Source organism: Lineus longissimus, chromosome 10 (genome assembly GCF_910592395.1).
Source record: "Lineus longissimus chromosome 10, tnLinLong1.2, whole genome shotgun sequence".
Lineage (NCBI taxonomy): Eukaryota > Metazoa > Nemertea > Pilidiophora > Heteronemertea > Lineidae > Lineus > Lineus longissimus.
In genome coordinates this window covers 14,791,965-14,810,488 of record NC_088317.1, presented here as the reverse complement: position 1 = coordinate 14,810,488, position 18,524 = coordinate 14,791,965, and the positions used below count along the sequence as shown (strand labels likewise).

The window sequence follows — 18,524 nt, the reverse complement described above, 5'->3', positions numbered from 1 at the left end:
TCTTCATTGAAAAAGCCTTGCTGCGAATGAAATGACACAATGAAACGAGGTCACTGAATAAAAGAAATGTCCACAATTAGATTTAAACAAAAACCCATGTATGCCGAGGGGGAGTATGACATCAGTTCATTAACATAGGAATTTCTCTCGTTCCCAGAATAGCTGCTCTCTATCAATAGTGCAGAGCGTATAAAAGTTGCAATATTTTTATAACTGTATATTTGATTCATAAGCACGGAAGCGTGGAACAGGAGATAGGATATCTTTACATATCATAGGCGTCATTTGATACATTCCAACGTATATCGTAACAGAAGTATCATCATTCACCAGAGACAAAAGAAAATCATTGTGTGATACCAACTCGAAGGAAACGTTTACAGAAGATTTATCGCTTAATCTGATGATGATAATGAAGAGGAACAAAATAATCGTAATCAACTGACAACCAGGAACAGGGCTGAACTGGGGACGTGCAAGGCGAGTTTACAAGGTTCACACAGGACGATCGCTGCCGCATTCAGGAGGAACTAGGAAGTCAAAATCACATTAATAACATAACCGACCTAAGTATTTGCCACTACCAATTGCCACAGGCAATAATTCGATAAAGCGAGCTTTTTTCAACGGTCGATCGTTGACACTACCGACTCATAGGGAGAATTGGATAAAAGGGAGTAATCTAAAAGTCAATATCCGTTACAATCACACAGTCGACCTAGTTTTAACACTGTAGAGCAGGCTACAGATCCGGAATTCTATAAAAGTGAGCTATCTCACAGTCGATCTAGGTGCAACGATCAAGAGCAGGCAGCCAGATTGCCATTTCGTTCAAAGTGAGTTAACATCCGACTGAGTTCGGCGCGTTGGTCGTTGGTTGTTGAACAGTACAGCGCAGACAGAAAGCGTAGCAACATCATCACCACCAGTGGTTGCGCGCAAGTGATATACAGAAGAGGAATTCATTGGCTTCTCGCTGCGCGAGTTGGAGTGCGATTTCGATTGAACTTTACTAGGACCTGAACTGTCTTCCAATTGAAAACAATGGATTTATGCATCCCGTGCCAAGCCAGGGTCATGGCTAACACACTATTTAGGAATAATTTAGGTGCTTGTTACGTATTTTGTACACTTGTCTTATTTTTCACATTCGATTTTGGGAAGTTTGTGGAGGCAAAACCAGCCATAGTTAGCACAGATTCGGATGGCACGGTAAGTTGTAATAAACGTATTAGCTTGTACACTACCTTATTGAACAACATCATGTTTTCTGTCAGGGGTGAAGAAAAATTGTGTATTTAATATCTTCGAGGATTTCAAGAATGGCCTCATGTCGCGAAAATAAAAAAATCGGATACAATTTTTGTAATTTAAAACTGAAAAAATGTGTAATTGATACATGTATATTAAATCAAACCCGTAATTCTTCGTATTGTTTTAGAAATTTTCGAGTATTTGAAAATCAACAAGTGCGGTTTACAAGGACAAGCAGTTCATAATGTGTAAAGTACATTAATTTGTAGGCTATTCATCAGATGCATTATGTTTCTTAGCACTGTATCGGAGTCGGGGTTATCAAGTGAACCTTTGATAAGACTGTAGAAAATGGGAATTTACGGGCTCGGTGCGAGTGGGTTTTTAAGACAATATATCGTGTTTTATGGCCTGAATCCCTTGAACTGCGCGGTAAAGGGGCACGCAAACATATTGTTGGCGATTTCTAGTGGTTCACTGATTCTCGATGTTTCAGTGGGCTATTATTTTGGTCATGTTTCCGAGGTGGTGATTTGATATGTATCGAGTGAAATAGTATGGAAACTCTGCGGAAAATAATACCTATTGGACCTTTGTTTAAATGAGAAAAGTAAATATTGTCCTTGCTTGCTGAACAATGGACGAACTACATGAACTGTACCCTCGATATTACAATGCTACAGACAAATCATCGCTATTATGATAGGCCTGTCCTAATTTGATTCCCAGGGGTATAAAAAACAATAACAACTTGCGTTTATTCTATCATTGGGAGCAAACTGGGTCATGTTATACTAGAGTAGAGAAAATATGTATATGAAATATAAATACAGTGGAACCTCCCTTAGCGGACACCTCTCTATCAAGAACAACCTCTCTAATAAGGACATTAATTTTGGTCCCATATTAGCTATTTCAATTCCATTTGACTTCTCTAATTAGGACACCTCTCTATCTAGGACAGCACTTTTCAGTCCCGAGATTGTCTTTATTAGAGAGTTTAATACTGAAAATCTGTTTTATAACTGACATAAATCATATATATTGATAAAGCGGCCGAAGTAAAATTAGACAATATAAATTTAGGACCACACGTCCCACCGAGGCCTACTTTTAGATGCATTCATTGTACATGCAGCGTATAGTTGCAAATTACCTCAGGCCTGCCAGGTCACAACATTTTCAAACATGCAATTGTTCAAAGTAAAGCCTAAAACTAAAAAAAATGCTTAATGATTTGAAAGTTCTAGCCATTCCGCTAGAATTTTCATAATGTTTTTGTTAAGGTCTTATCACTTCCCAGTACAATTTCTGAAAGAGTTGGCAAGGGTAAGCAAAGCTGTTTAATATTTAACAGAGAAATCTATACAAAACTAAAATGCTGTGTTTATAGTATTCTTGTAAAAATCGGATACAGGTAAATGATATCTTTAACAAGAATCTTCAGTGCATTTTTATCATGGTAACACTGTTGGTTACGATTTTTAGCTCAGTATCTTTCTACCAGAGAAATTCCTTGGTATATTAGCATTTCATTGCTACTTTCTGTGGTAATTGATCATTGCGAGTCATACGGCTGGCAGCATCACAAGATGATAAGATATGATTCGTGTTTTCAGTGAATAGAAGGCTGCATGATTAGTCGACGTAGATCTAAGGAAGAGCCTTTCGTAGACACGTTTAACAGTCTGTAAATGGAGACGGCTAACCGGTCGAATATGCAACGGGGGGGGGGGGGGGGGCATGGCAGATTCAGAATGGCGCATGTAGGCCTAGTATTATCAATTTTGCCACAGGCGCGCGAAGCCCCCATGGGTCTCACCAGACCTAGAGATTACACACAAGAATAGGATATATTACTAACAATTGTGCATATTGTCAGCAGGACTGATTAAGTATTTTCACGTGCCTGTGGATATGCGCCCCCAGTCATCTTTGTAAACTAGCGTCGATTCCAAATGTTTTTCCTCTTGCACTCGTTAAGGAAGTTAAGAGTGGTCCCCTTGACAATTAGTCAGCATGCGTGTATATAGAAAAATAAGTCCTTTAATACACAACAACCTCTTCCTGATATATTTATATAGACAGTTGCTTGTTAGAAGATATATTTATGAGTAATGAGGTGACAATTTCGTGCAAGTACGAAAAATTCCCCAGTTGGAACATTAAAGGAAACGATGATAGATTTCAAGAACTTTCAAGTATTTGAACAAGGATAGATCTATTTGCAGATTTGACGACAGAATGAACTCTTTTTTGTAGGTCGCCTTAAAAGTATGGCGCAATACATTGCATTCATCATGTTGATTAGAATTTTGTTTAAAGACTCGCAGGAAGGGCTAATCTTTACATAGTTTGGACATTATCACTAATGCGTGTTATGTTCTAAATCATCAATTATCATTTATTTTCTCCGCACTGTAGTAGATTCTGCTAAATAACATGATTTTTATTTTGGTAACCTTGTAGAAAATTGAAAAGTAAACCTGGAGTAATTAACCTGAAAGTCCTTAACCCTGCTCGCTAGAGTAAATGAGCATATTTCTACGCATAATGATCATTCCTTACCAGTATTTGTCGCTTATAAATTGGATCATGTCTAAGTTTAGCTCATGAGTCACCATGCTAACCGTCCTGTAAGACAGACTGAGCATACATGATGAAATATTGTAGCCTAGCAACGAGTGAGCAGGACGCCATCGCAATTTTACTATTTTGACATAATTTCGTTATGTGCCTACATGAAAATCGTAAAATATATTTCTCAAGATTTTCGCGAATTATGACAATAAAGAACCGCGAAAATTTACAGGATAACAGCTGTAGTCCCTATCTCTTTGATTTTTACAGGAGTATATTATTTGCAGGAGTATCTTATTTTACAGCACTCCCCACCTCTTTGATCTTTGCAGGAGTATCTTATTTTACAGCACTCCCCACCTCTTTGATCTTTGCAGGAGTATCTTATTTTACAGCACTCCCCACCTCTTTGATCTTTGCAGGAGTATCTTATTTTACAGCACTCCCCACCTCTTTGATCTTCGCAGGAGTATCTTATTTTACAGCAGTCCTTATATCTTTGCTCTTTGCAGGAATATCTAATGAAGTTCGGTTGGCTCTCACCACAAGACCCCAAAACTGGTGCTTTACGGTCAAGAGAGCAGTTTACAAAAGCCATCAAAACATTCCAGAGATTTGCAAGTCTCAATGTAACAGGTAAGAGCCAGATAGTGAATTACTTACTTGCTTGCCCTACTTCTTGTTCATGTTATTCATTGACAAATAAGGGCCATATTGTGGATCATCTCACTTGAACTTCTCCTTATTCATGTTATTCATTGAGCCCGATTGTGGATCATCTCTTTTGCACTTCTCCTTCATGTTATTCATTGAATCAGATTGTGGATTATCTCACTTGCACTTCTCCTTATTCATGTTATTTATTGAATCAGATTGTGGATCATCTCTTTTGCACTTCTCCTTATTCATGTTATTCATTGAATCAGATTGTGGATTATCTCACTTGCACTTCTCCTTATTCATGTTATTCATTGAGCCAGATTGTGGATCATCTCACTTGCGCTTCTCCTTATTCATGTTATTCATTGAGCCAGAATGTGGGTTATATCACTTGCTCTACACCTTTTTTATGAGATTCATTATCAGATAGGACTAACTTTACTATATTTTATAACTCCAGGGAAGCTTGACAAAGAAACCGTGATGTTAATGAACACTCCTCGTTGCGGTGTGATGGACAATGACAACGCTGAAGAGGGAGAGAAAAGAAGGGTTAAACGATATGCATTACAAGGTGAGTTTGGGTAAAGATACAGCAGCCACTTCCAGCCCAAGTAGAGAGGGGAATGGGGGGGGGGGGGCCCGTCCCGACGTCCCGTTATAAAAACAGGCCGCATCCCGGTGGAGAAGGAGGAAATGTTCCCCTCGAAAAACATATCCGTCCCTGCATTGTCTTCTGATGGATTATGATACATGAATAAAGTTTTGTAGTAGCCATGACCGCCAATATAGCGCACAATCTAATCCTCTGTTCCCGGTACATTCTAGCACAGCACATTTAAAACTCCATTAATGAGAGGATATTCTTGATTTTCTCAAACCTATTACTGTTATATTTGAGGAGTTATAGTACCAGGGCCATGAATACTGACAATCGGTACAGTTACGTCCTTATATGCAAATGACATCTATTTTAAATTAAGGATTGTACTTCAGTGAAGCCTGCCTACTGGGTACATATCCGACAGTATTTTTCGAACTTATTTCTTACGCAAATCTGTCCTTTGATAGCGGACTAAAATGGGAGGGGTAATTCAGTACGGGTGAGATGACGTTCACTGTGTTCAACATAGTGATGCATTGCCCACTCTATACGTCATATGATCATTAATCAAAGCATATTTTCTCAATTTTCCCAAACCTACCAAAGTTTGATTTGTGGGGTTCCTGCACTCGGGGCCATGATTACTGATATCTAAATGATTTATCACATTAATACGTGACCGTATTAAATCTTATAACGATTTCGAACCGGAAAAGTGCAAAGGGAGGAAATTGGTACAGTTATATGTTCTGAACATGTTAAAACGCATGACATCTATTTTAAATGTAGGATATGGCACTTCATAGTTTGCTGTCTATTAGGTACATGCGCATATATATCTGGCATTATTCTTAGAACTTATTTCTTACGACAATCTGCCCTTTCAGTGAACATGAAAATACTTGGAAAGATAACATTCCATTTAGGAATAGATGTGTAGGCCTACTCAGTGAACCTACTGTACATGCCCATGATTGTATAAGTAATTGCATATTTGACTAGACAAACATGATCATGACATCCAGTTTTATACTAATTAAATTACACAACTTTGCTCTTCAGAGTCCAAGTGCATTTCCTCCTGTATTGATTTCTTACGCCACATACATGTATTGACTTTTCCTCCCTTCTTGGAACAAGGGTGGCATGGAAACATTAGAAGTACAACATCGTGAACAACTTCAAATCCTGGTGCAACCCATTAGCTGATCAGTTTGTCAAATAATGATATTGGCATAATGATGCTGCATGATCAAATGATCGCTTTATCGTAATAAATCCCCGTTAATACATGAGACGTGATCCAGATATCTGTGATTTTGAAGCGTTAAAACGATTTGATATCCATCATGCAACTCGACCAAGCTGCACTAATAAAATCAACTGTTTCAGTGCTAACGTTTCTTTTTTTACTGTGTTAGGCCTGTACCTTATCTGCATTTCAATACAATTCGCAATAAACCTCCTGTTTCAGAGGACAACAGCGGTGAAATTGGTAATCGACACGAGTAAGGTGTAGTCAGAATGGCATTACTTCTGTATTTTGGCTTGGGGAAGGGGGACCGGGCGATATTCTTATAGGGGAAGCATGCAGTGTTCCATGCGCTTAATTTGACACTGGAAGAATCTAAGCTGTAAATCTGCTCTCGATCAGTTCTACCGGGTCCCGAGGTGTCGCATGAGAGTTCCCATTAAACACTTTCACAAGAAATCAACGATATCTTGAGGAAAAGTTTTTCTGCTCTTATTCATATGGCTACTAAAGACCAAACGGTAAGACTACTCCAGACCCATTTGCCTACCTGCCTATTTTGATGGATGTGGCTCACAGATTCGGATGGCCTGCAGCAATTAGCCTGGGTTGAACTTGATCTATAGCCCTGCAATCTACCGAGGTCAATTGTGCCAACTATTTGGCTTTCAATTTTAATTTCTATTTCACCTACTATTAAAAAATACCGGTATCATGTTATTAACCTAAAAAGTGTCATCGCGGAATGCATGGCAACTGACAGTCAAGGCTATAGCATTTAAGCATATTTTGTTCGATCGAAAACGACCCTTTCCCTCGGGATCCAAGTCGGGGAAGTCGCACCTTTCAATAATTTTGAAAATTTTATCGCAATCGGAAGAGTACGTGCGCATGAATCCGAGTCCAATCTGAGGCAAAGAGATGAAAAAAAGCTGATGAAACTTTTTTAATAGATGTCATCAACCATTAGCCCTAGCGTTTGAGTATCAAGGCTTTGGTGATTATTCGCAAACAGGTGTGCTGGGTGTACACACTGTTACAGTAAAATCGTTGGTCCTCATGATGACAACCGAAATTTCTGGATTCTTTGGTAAACCAAGGCTAATCGTGGTAAAACGTCAGACACTGGTAAATTCTTGTCCGAATTGGCCAATTCTTGACTGGGGGCTGTACTAGTTTGAGATCATCGCGTGGCCTGTTGAAATTCATCATATATTTCAATTGCTTTGCTGAAAACGTCTAGCTGTCAAGAGCAACTCCTCATTTGCTCTCAATTTCACAATCAGAAGGGGGCAGACACTATTACTTCATATATTTGCCGCATTAACCACCTTCTCAAGTAAGAAAAGGATATGCAAAGCTAAGCACAGGGGTAGTTTCGGACTATTTTAAGTTTGCTGATTGGCTATTTACACAGGTAGTTTGGTTAAATAGTTAAAGATCAATTTTCTTGCCAGCGTGCACATCTGAAAATAACACCTAATTGTAAAAGCAAGTAATTAGGACGGTTCGTTAATGCTGGTTTAATGTTTCAGCTATATTGTATTCCTAGGGCGATTTGCACCTGGGCGAGAAAAATACCAAGTAGAGTGTGCCAATCAACATGATCAATGGCATGTACATGTATACAAATTATGAATGAACAACACAATGACAAGTATTGTGATGATTGTCGATTTTCTTTGATAATACTGTCCGTGTAATCTGATTATTGACAAATCGCAACATCCATATTGGAGACATTCTCTCCGCGTTGGTACATATCCGTATGGGCACAGTCCAGACGCCAAAGTACATGTATGTTGCAGGTGTAGTTGGCGATGAACGATTGTGGTTCATATCATCATAATCAGACCCAGGAATGCATGTATCCGCAGGCTTGCAAACATGCGGTGCCTTTCCATTTGATAAGGCATTGTCTAAAGGTGGCTCAGAAGTATTTTTTTTATCAATTAATGAAATTATAGTAAACTATGCTAATGTGATAAAACCGTATCACCGCACCTGCGGGTGTTTCTGATCACTCCCGAATGCCAACCTGTTTGACTCATAGACTGCCGATGTATGATTATATCGAGCTCCGGTATTTACCTACACGTATTTAGCGCTGTATTTGCCTGAGGGTCGGAAACCTTTTGGAAGGACGTCCGGTGGGTCATCCTCTTGAACAACCACTGACTCACTGCTTGGTAGTGAACAGGCCGGGGAAACAGCATGCAGATAAAGGTAGCATGAAGAAGTCGTCTTTGAAGGCAAAAAATCAGTTTCTCGGTTTTCAAAACGAGTATTAAGTCGACTAGAGTTCTCGACTGTGATATTTCACCTGGCAGAATATGCTTGTTTATGTGAAGTGAAAGTACGTATCAGCTTCGATCTAAAAACACCGGTATACCGGTATAGGTTGTCGTGTGTTGGAACTTGCAACCATGCATCTGTTCTTCTGACAGACCCAAACTGAGAGCTTTTATAATAATCAAGCTCTGTACTTTCTTAAAGGGACAACTTGGGGATGAGATATGTGGTTTTCCAGACAACAATAGCTTCCAGCAGAACCGTGACATCTGCCAACAGGATGATTTAAAAACCATCTAACTCTGCAAGAAACAATGCACTCGAACTGGGTGTATACATAGGCCTGTCTGATTTTCACAAGCCTTGTCCAAAACTGCCTCACAACCCTAGTAAAAATCGTGATTAGGGATTAGAATCAGTGTGATACTACATGTGGCGGCGCGTGGTGGCAAGCAGAGTCATTATCCTCCTTGCTAGGTATGAATCGCAAGACCAAGTTGTTCCTTTAAAGGGATGCCAATCATGATTACTTGTGTTCCGGGAAAATAGAAATGCAGTTGTACACAATTCCGTAGAGCAGTTATGCAACGGTTTTGCTGTCAAACTTTGTATCCATAATTTGTACCATCATTTATCAACACAACGACAATGCTGAAATTTACATGTATATTTAGTGGGCTACGTATTTGAGCAATTGTAAATTTTTAGATTCGATTACAAATTTCATATTTTTAACAGGCCTTAAGGGGAATTTCTAAGAAGGCATATACGGTATCAACAGGGATGAAGTGATCAGATATGCCCGTTGTTGTCGTCAGGCTGAAATGCCCATGACCGGCGGGCAGAAAATGCATGCTGATCTCGGTCTGCAGACCTGCCTATGACAACTGTGTGACTAGCCAGAGTAAAATGAATATATCCCTTTCTGTTTTCAGGTAGTCGTTGGGGCAAAACTGATCTCTCCTACAAAGTTATACGCTACACGAGAGATGTACCAAGAGAGGATGTAGATGCCGATATCAGGGCAGCTTTTCAGGTGAGAAAACTGACATACAGCAATGCTTTTCCCTATCTGCAAGATAGAACGGATGCGGTGTTGAGATACATGTAGAATGTTTTCATTCAGCAAGCCGAAAGTAAACAAAATATACATTCGTGTATGTACACATGTATTACCAGGAACAGCTGTTTTGATTGAGGCACCGACGATCCCAGCTCTACTTTTAGCGATGACCTGTCGATGACCCACATCCGGCGCCCATGTGTGATTTTCGAATCAACCAATTACAATGCCTATGATCAGGCCTTCTCTAATAATCTAATGATTTGTGACGTCAGTGCGCGGGCATCACTGTGATATTACCGACTTAAGCTGGTTATATAGAGATTTTGTTTTAGACGCTCACCTCTCATTGTGATTTTCATAGACATAACCAAGTATGGATTAATCTATACTTGAAATAACCAATATACTGTGGAACCTCCCTAAATGAATACCTCTCTATTAAGGACACCCTCTCTATGCAACGCTGGATTTGGTCTAAAATTTGCAATTGCCATTCAATTTTACCTCGTTAATCAGGACACCTGTCAATTAAGGACTGCATTTGTCTGTTCCAGAAGTGTCTTTAATAGAGAGTTGCCACTATACTGTACTCTAATGTACGTAGATCGAGTAGGCAAACACGTCAAGGGGATGTCATATATTAGTGGAACTAAACCAATTACAAGGTTAAAAACAATCTGCATCAAATATAACATTCATTTGCTTGGCCTTGTTATTCCTGGTATCGAAAACTTATTACGGCAAAGTTTGAACGTTTTTTTGCTAATATCCGAGAAGAAAAGACAATGGGTGATATGAATAACGACTAGCAGATGCTTTTACTTCAATTTTGTACAGAAAGGCCTAGTGTAAATGTACATGGAGTTTTAGATAAAAGCATTTGCTAGTATTTATTCATATCACCCATTGTTTCCTAACATTTTCAGATATGGGCTAACGTCACGCCGCTCCGCTTCACCCAGCTCTACTACGGCAAGGCCGATATAGAGATCGCCTTCCTGGACATGGACCACGGGGACGGAATACCATTCGACGGGCCGGAGGGGACGCTTGCGCATGCCTACTTCCCCGTCTACGGTGGAGATGCTCATTTCGATGACGGGGAAATTTGGAGTGTTAATAGCGGTACCGGTAGGTTAACGTTCACAGAAAGTATGCCTAAACCTATCCTCAAGACGAAATACAATTTTCACAGTGTACATTTTATTCTCTGATTATATTTATATTTACAAGATGTCATGTATCGAAATTCTCGTACAGCCAAAAATTACTGTCTTATTTATAACTGACACATGTTCTTTCTTTCAGGTACTAACCTTTTCCAAGTAGCCGCTCATGAGTTTGGCCACTCTCTAGGGGTGTCGCACTCTGATATAAGGCAGTCCCTGATGGCCCCTTTCTACCGAGGTTACGCGCCTGATTTCGTCCTACATCGTGATGACATTATGGCCATTCAGGAGCTTTATGGTAAGTTTCCCGCGGGTTCTATGTATGTGTCAAAGTTACTTAAACAAGAAGTACATAGTCTACGTGTAGAACCCCAGGTATGGGACACATGCACTCTTAAAATTGATAAGTAAAAATACCTATTTGATAGTTTTTTATAGGCCCCAGATCCCGTCTGGGGACTATATTGATATCACTGGAATTCTCGAAACTGTTATTTTCTTCCACCAACACATTTATTGCGGTAGTCCAGCAAAACGGCTAAATAAACCAGAAATCAATCACCCTTACACCACCAAACCCAATTCCATCTATGGACTATCGCAAAAGTATTTTAAAAATCCTGAGTATTTCGATACTTTTGAAGCATTTTTTGCTGAGATATCGTCTGATCGTCTTCTCCCAACATGCCGAAGCTGCGATTCAATCTGACATGCGCTGTGACATGCGCAGAGGCGAGACGCTGATACATTAGCATAAGCTCCGCCCCGTCATAACGACGTCATTATTCTCAGGAGTTGGTCGAGCGATGGGACGATGGAGGTATTATAAAGAAACCCAATTCGATTCATGGACTATCGCAAAACGATTTTTCAAAACTCAGAATATTTCGATGCTTTAGATGCGTTTTTATGACTCCTCCCTCTGGGAGCTGGAGTCAGTATTGTTTTCGCTCAGGTTCCTCGTACAATCAGTCACGTGACCTCTCCAACACTCGATAATGCACTCTTTTCGTCCATGTTTTAGGCCAATCTTCGGCATGAACATGAAATCTAATACTTAAATCAGATGTTTCTCTTGCCTTGAAAACATTCCTGGGTAAAATCCATTGAGATTAGCCGAGTTAAATAATAAATAATCTACTTTTTCCGAGCTTAAAATCTCTGCCGCTGAATTCTATAAATAGAAACTATTAACATCGCGGCAGTGGGGTTCCCATTGTGCGCCCTCCCACTTCACACCATGCCAGGAAGTTTTACGGAGAGGGAGGGCGTGCGGTAAGAAGAATGGCCAAAATGACGTCACGTTTTCCTGGCAATATCTCTTGCCAGACCAGTCAAGCATTGGGAAAGCATCTTTAATTCAGACAACGTTAGAACTAAAGTAAAAGCAGATTTCACCACTAACCAGTCAAATCGGAATACGACGGCGCAAAATGTTCTCGCTTTCTACTCTGTTGACATGACGACTACCTGGGGACTATCAAATTTGCTACCAGCAAATTTCGGAATTCTAGTTTTACATTGTTTCAATTGCACCCAGAATTTATAGAAACTGGGACAAAATAAAGTATTGGCGTGTCTTCGCCAATTAATATTACCAGAGCCTTGCTTGTGTCAAGGCATGTACATTTATTGTAACCGGGAGGGGATGATTCAGCGTCTGGAATACCGGGCTGGAATATCGATTGCCCTTCTGAATAAAACACCACTATCATCTCTACCGGTTAACACTCCAGGATCGGGTGCATTTAGGATAGGTACGAATGCCTGTTTTGGGAGGAAGAAAAATCAGAATCTACTTTACCTCTGTACGATGACCTGGTTTGGGTTTATGGTCTCAAACCAGTGGCTCTAGATTACACCGTTAAAAAAAGGATATAATTTGCTTGATTTTTTTGCTTGAGGTCACGATTCAATTCACTTATTTGGTACAACTATAGTAAATAAACTTCGACCACGTACTTAACATTGTCCACAACATTGTTTCCTATCGGAAACATCAACATTCATATACATGTATTCTCGAAAAGTATATTTTCAAGAGTTAGGCATTAGGCCCTACGCGAATGACATGGTAAACATTTGAACACTTCAATCTGCGCTCGAAGTCAGATCGGTTTAGCAGCACAACTTCTCTCGGTCCGAGTTTCTGTACATGAATGAATGCACACCGGCTTTAAAAAAAACAATGCCATAGTGATATATTTTATAACGACAGGGCCTAACCCCGATGCACCGACCGTATCCACGACCACCGCCATTCAAAGACCAACATCAGCCCCACGGGCTCCGCCACATGACCTACCCGATGCCTGCAGAGATCCTCATCTTGACGCCATTACCCAGACAAAGTCGGGTATAACATATGCCTTCAAAGGTAGGTTTTGAAAATATGTCCCCAAGGTTCTGAAAATATGTCCTCAAGTTATGTTTTACAGATTCACAAGTTGTGAATACCGTAAAGATTCATTTACACATTTTCGCCGTCAGTCGGAACTTCTACAGAGCATACATGTAATGTAGATTTTGAATTTCAATTCCAACGCTTTGACCAGACAGAAGTATTGAATGTAAGCACACCAGTTTTCAAAAGATGGCAAAAACTGCACAAGGCCGACAAAAAAGTCCGTTTTATAGAGACGTTTGTGCCATAAATTGTACATCACTGACCATTAGTATTTCGCTGAGTCGTGTCGATTGAAAACAAAAATAAAAGAAACGCCCAGAATCATGAATGAGATAACAGAGAAGAAAAAGATTTCGTCCGAGACCGCCTACGAGTACACGTAGATACAGTATTTGATCCGTGTTTTACGAGAGCGAATATGAATAAACTTCTGAAAAAACCCGTGCAGGGATGACGTTGAATGCAAAATAAGGAATTACCACGAACTCAGTGTCAGAGTTTGGCGGCTGCTAATCCTGCCCCTCTTTCTCTTCCAGGAAAGTATTACTGGCGTTTGAACCGCCGCGGATACGACAAGGGCTACCCTCGTCTGATTAAGTGGGACTGGCCAGGGTTACCTGAAGACATTGACACAGCACTTCACATGAGGCACAGTGGCTACACATTCTTTTTCAAGGTAATAATCATGACTTCATCTACATTGAATAATTAATTCCTATCACCTCCCTTTTAGAATCAAAATATTTAGTAAAAATAAACACTTTTGGGCTGTTTTGGGTATCATTGTGGCTAACCGTAGTATATATTTAAAGAGATTACCTCTTTTCTGTAACCGAATTCCCGTGGTTCCAGGCTTTTTGCGATGTGTTGGGGCAAAATTGGCCACGAGATGGCTAACTTGGTCTTTCCTGCTCGGATCCTGGGTTTCGTCAGGCGGCGCTGGGGTCTTTAGCCGCTAATTAGCCTAAAACTGCCACATTATCAACAATTAAGAACATTCTAGTTTCATTACGTGCATGGTGATATCGTTCTCTGTTCTAGTTCACTCATATTCCGAGGTATCCACTATTGCTAAAAAGACGAGTTTTTTAAAAGTGTAAATTCCGTCCGATAATTATTTTACACTTCAATAAATAACTGTCAAATCATGAATTGCGTTTAATTTTCAGGGAGACCAGTACTGGAAATTCCGCGACCAGGTCCCACAGAGTGGTTACCCACGAAAGATCAGCTGGGGGTTCCCCGGGATCCCAAACAACCTTGATGCAGCGTTTGTCTGGACAGGGAACGGGAAGGTTTACTTCGTAAAGGGTAAGTGCTGATACTGTTAATACATTGAGGAAGTGATGCTGTAACTACATGTATTAGTCAGTTGCTTTGTACGTCCCTTCCACATAAAGAACCTATGAGAGACAGCCTTATTACAATCTATTTAGTGTATCAACCATTCTTGCAATCCAAATGAACCAGTGGGCGCGAAAGTTTTTTTAGTCACTAAAGATCAACCCTCTTGGCGGCTCCTCATGTATCCTTGCGGGCCCTGGTACCGGGAACATCTTTACTGGGCTTCAGGTTTTGGGTGGCTGGCCCGGTTCACTCATTTTGTCGGTGTCGCAGAAATTGTGGCTCACGCAAACTTTTTAGTGATTCCGACCAAACCTAAAAAATGTACGAAATTGATTGAAAATGTTCCACGAGAACATGAAGGCTAACCAAATACTCGATTTTGTGTCGCCAATATACTTAGTACATGTAGTAAGGTCGGCTTTCTGGCCGATTTCAAGTCCTTTTAATAAATCTCGGACAAGAGTCGCCAAAATGATTGATTTCGAGTTGCCAAAATGACTGGTTGCAAAATAGGTTGATATGGGGACGCTAGAATAATTTATTCGCCAATGGATGTCACACTTTTACCTACAAGTTCTAAGTAAATGTATTTTATCAGGATTTTCTAACTATTGAAATGATACTAAAGTGATGAAAATAGACAAAGCAGTCAAATTTAATAACAAGGAGATGATGAACTCCAAAATCTTCCGCTAGGCAAAATTGTTATGAAAGACCTTTTATAGCAATGTTTTGAGTTAGATGCAGGCATTAAGTAACCGATAATCAAGCTAGATAAACAACTACATGTACATATACAGCTTGCTGTTCCATACATATTTATCTATGCCAAGCCAAGTACAAGTTTATCTTCTTTCAGACGACAAATACTGGCGATACAGCCAGCTGAAGGCAGATTACGGGTACCCTCGGCCAATGTCGGTCTGGCGAGGTATACCAAAGGGAGTGACGGGCGCTTTCCAGTACCGCACAAGCCAGGGCTACAGGACGTATTTCTTCAATGGTTATGAGTATTACAGATTCAATGATAGGACGTTCTCGGTGAGCACAGCCTTGGAACATACTCTTATAGGCTATGAAACAAAAGTTAGGAAATCACCACACCCTTCAATAAAAATGATGTATGATTAACCATTAATGCTAATGAAATAAATAACTACTATAATATCTGTTCAAAGTTATTTTGACTAAAAGGGGAATTTTTGTGGGTTTCCGTTTTACATTACTGATAAATAAACAGTGTGATTTGCGCAAAGACTTCCCTGTGCCTTCACGAGTGAGTGGTCTGATAACACATTGCGTACATTCGAAAATTGTGGTTCCCTGGTAACGAACTTGGGGATGGTGGGTCGGCAAAAAACCGAAGTTTGTAACTAAGCCGACAATCACCACCTGAGTCTCTACTATTTATTTGGTCCTTTCATGTACCATCTTCAATTCTAGGTTGACCCCTTCTATCCGCGCCTTGTCGCCGAGTGGTGGTTCGGATGCGAGACAGAAACGGAGAGACTTGTACACATAAATGGCGTCCGTAACCAGGGCAACGGGAACAACATCAATAGAGGGCGTGACGAGGATGACGAAGCAAGCCAGTGGGTGGTCGCAGGAGGCAAGACCGCGGGGGCTGCTAATTCATACAACAGTGGTGCTAATTCTTCACAATCTCCAGGCTTGCCTGGCGCCATATCATTGTTTGTGCTAATTGCATTCTGTTCACTTTTGTATTTGTAAGTTTCAAGATCTCAATTAAAATGAATCGCCAAATGACAATGGGTCCGGTGACCCATCCAAAAGGGTAATGAATTTTAGGTAGTAGTGCCATCTAGGTTCCTTCATTGTAGCTATTTCTCTGGCTGCAGTGTACTTCACCACTCTCTCAAATTTATCAGGGAAAAAATCACTGTGGACAAGCGCATCGCAAGCGTACATTGCTTTACACAGGAAGAATAGTCAAAAAGCGTCAAGTGCACATTGTGATGCCGCTGGTGTATAGCTACTAAAACGTGCCCGAGTGTTTCTAACATACTCTCGATAACAGGAAGGAAAATACGATATGTAGACTTTTCTCCCTGCATGTATAGCAGTGTACGCCTGTTTATTGCGCGGGTTCGAGAGAATATAGCCGAGAGCTTCCAATGTGAATAAACAGTTTGGCCCGCCATGGCCGTGTTGTACATAGCTGTAAATACTAAATATATCTCAAGAAAGAAACTTAGAATGATTCGTACCTGTAGGCAAATATATACGTTTTATTACATGTTTTTGTGTAGTCTGTTTGAATTGAATTTGTTTTCTTTTCATGTGATATGAGATATAGTCAAATTGCCGTGTAGTTACCAAGTTAGAGTCAACTTGACCCATTTTCCGTATTCCGTTGTCCTATGATATACGATCGCCTGAAATAAAAAGAACTAATTTTAGACACTGTCTTGGGAAGAGCCTGATTATTTGACATCTGAAATTTATCGTACTACCTTATTACTACTGCTTAAATATTACCGTACACCTCTGGAAGTGTAAGAAAAATATCGCACACGTAGCTCTATCCTTAAACTGTAGAGGCCAGGTTCTATTCATGAATACCTTTTTTTCCACCATGTGGAGGTCAGAATTACAATTCACTGCCAACAGAAAGCTTATCTGCCATAATTTTTGGTACGATGTAGATGGAAGTTTACCCATGAACTCATGCTTGTCAGTTTGTAAATTAAGGGCCGAACTTGCGCGTACCACCAACGATTGTGATGAATGTCCACGCTCATGAAAATCTCATTGTAAGATCTGTATTTCACTGCAGGATATGGTAATGTTAAGTTAACAGTTTCGCTTCTACACGAGTCCTTAATAGGGAGTTTTCGCAAATCCCCCGAAACGCCACCACGAACGCATGTCCCCATTGCTCGACATCATGATCAGGAGCTCGAACAATGTCACAGGCGTTCGCGTTGGCGTTTCGGGGATTTGCGGAAATTCCCTATTGTACTTGGGATCTTCAAATAGCTGTGACGTCCTAGCTAATTCTAATAATGCTCCTTCAACGAATGACACTGATGAGTTTTCCCAATTTTAGATTATTTCACTTGTCTACAGGTTTTGACGAAATAATTTTCTCGAACTACCGGCGATAGAGTCAGTGACAAAACGTACAAGTGAAGCTGGTCTTTACTTGTACGTGGCGTAAGATTTCGCCGTACGCCTGGTTTTAACTGATGTGATAAGGTACGGACAGAAATGTAACCAAAATACGGAAATATTGGGCAAATTTGCCCCCCCCCCCCCCATTTGCAGTATTTGTCATCAAGACTTTCCGGATGGGAAGTTGGGCCTTTCATGAGGATGATTTGGTCAAAATACAGACTGACTGACCTAAAAAAAGACTTGCGTTGAGTAATGAAAACGAAACCACGGTATAACCAAACAACAAAAAGTCGCCATTATTCTGAGGATGCGTTAGATCTTTACGAGCAAGAACAAAAGAGTGCGCTGGCGTACTCACTTCTTGTAACACTATTTATTCCAACTATGCATGTAATCTTACCCTCGAAATTAGTTTCAGGTCTTGTCTTTATATCCGAGAAATGGAAAGTTTCATGATGTGAAGTTGTCTGTTACCCTGATGTACTGAATAGAAGCTGTGAAATTTGGTCAAAAAAAGATATCAAGCAGCCACTGGATATTTTCGAGCAATACATTTTTCCCTGTACAGAAGTGTTTGTGGATATGTAACACGATTAAAAGTATCGTCATAATAAATCATAACTTTAGAAATGACATTTGTTACCAGTATTTTGTTTATTATGAAGTTCAGATCCAATTAATGGAGGTCGTTCCATTGAAACTGCATGCGAAATACGAACAACAAGTGCATTTTCCAACAAGTTAACGATAGCAGT

General features: G+C 40.1%; 1 protein-coding gene across 1 annotated transcript; it reads left to right on the top strand.

The window, feature by feature from the left end:
• The first annotated feature begins 459 nt into the window (after nucleotides 1–459).
• LOC135494680 (stromelysin-3-like) lies at nucleotides 460–18,402 on the top strand. Its single transcript, XM_064782879.1, has 11 exons — nucleotides 460–1,212; nucleotides 4,347–4,470; nucleotides 4,955–5,068; nucleotides 9,578–9,678; nucleotides 10,635–10,839; nucleotides 11,017–11,175; nucleotides 13,096–13,254; nucleotides 13,821–13,960; nucleotides 14,454–14,595; nucleotides 15,491–15,672; nucleotides 16,075–18,402. The coding sequence occupies exons 1-11, from the start codon at nucleotides 1,045–1,047 to the stop codon at nucleotides 16,360–16,362; spliced, it is 1,782 nt and encodes a 593-aa protein (XP_064638949.1). The 5' UTR covers nucleotides 460–1,044; the 3' UTR covers nucleotides 16,363–18,402.
• The last annotated feature ends 122 nt before the right edge of the window (nucleotides 18,403–18,524 follow it).

Bases quoted from the DNA above. Each gene is read 5' to 3' on its own strand.
- LOC135494680 (XM_064782879.1), top strand. From the start codon at position 1,045: ATGGATTTATGCATCCCGTGCCAAGCCAGGGTCATGGCTAACACACTA. The intron at 4,471-4,954 runs GTAAGAGCCAGA...TTATAACTCCAG, and splicing joins TGCAAGTCTCAATGTAACAG to GGAAGCTTGACAAAGAAACC. The intron at 15,673-16,074 runs GTGAGCACAGCC...CTTCAATTCTAG, and splicing joins TCAATGATAGGACGTTCTCG to GTTGACCCCTTCTATCCGCG.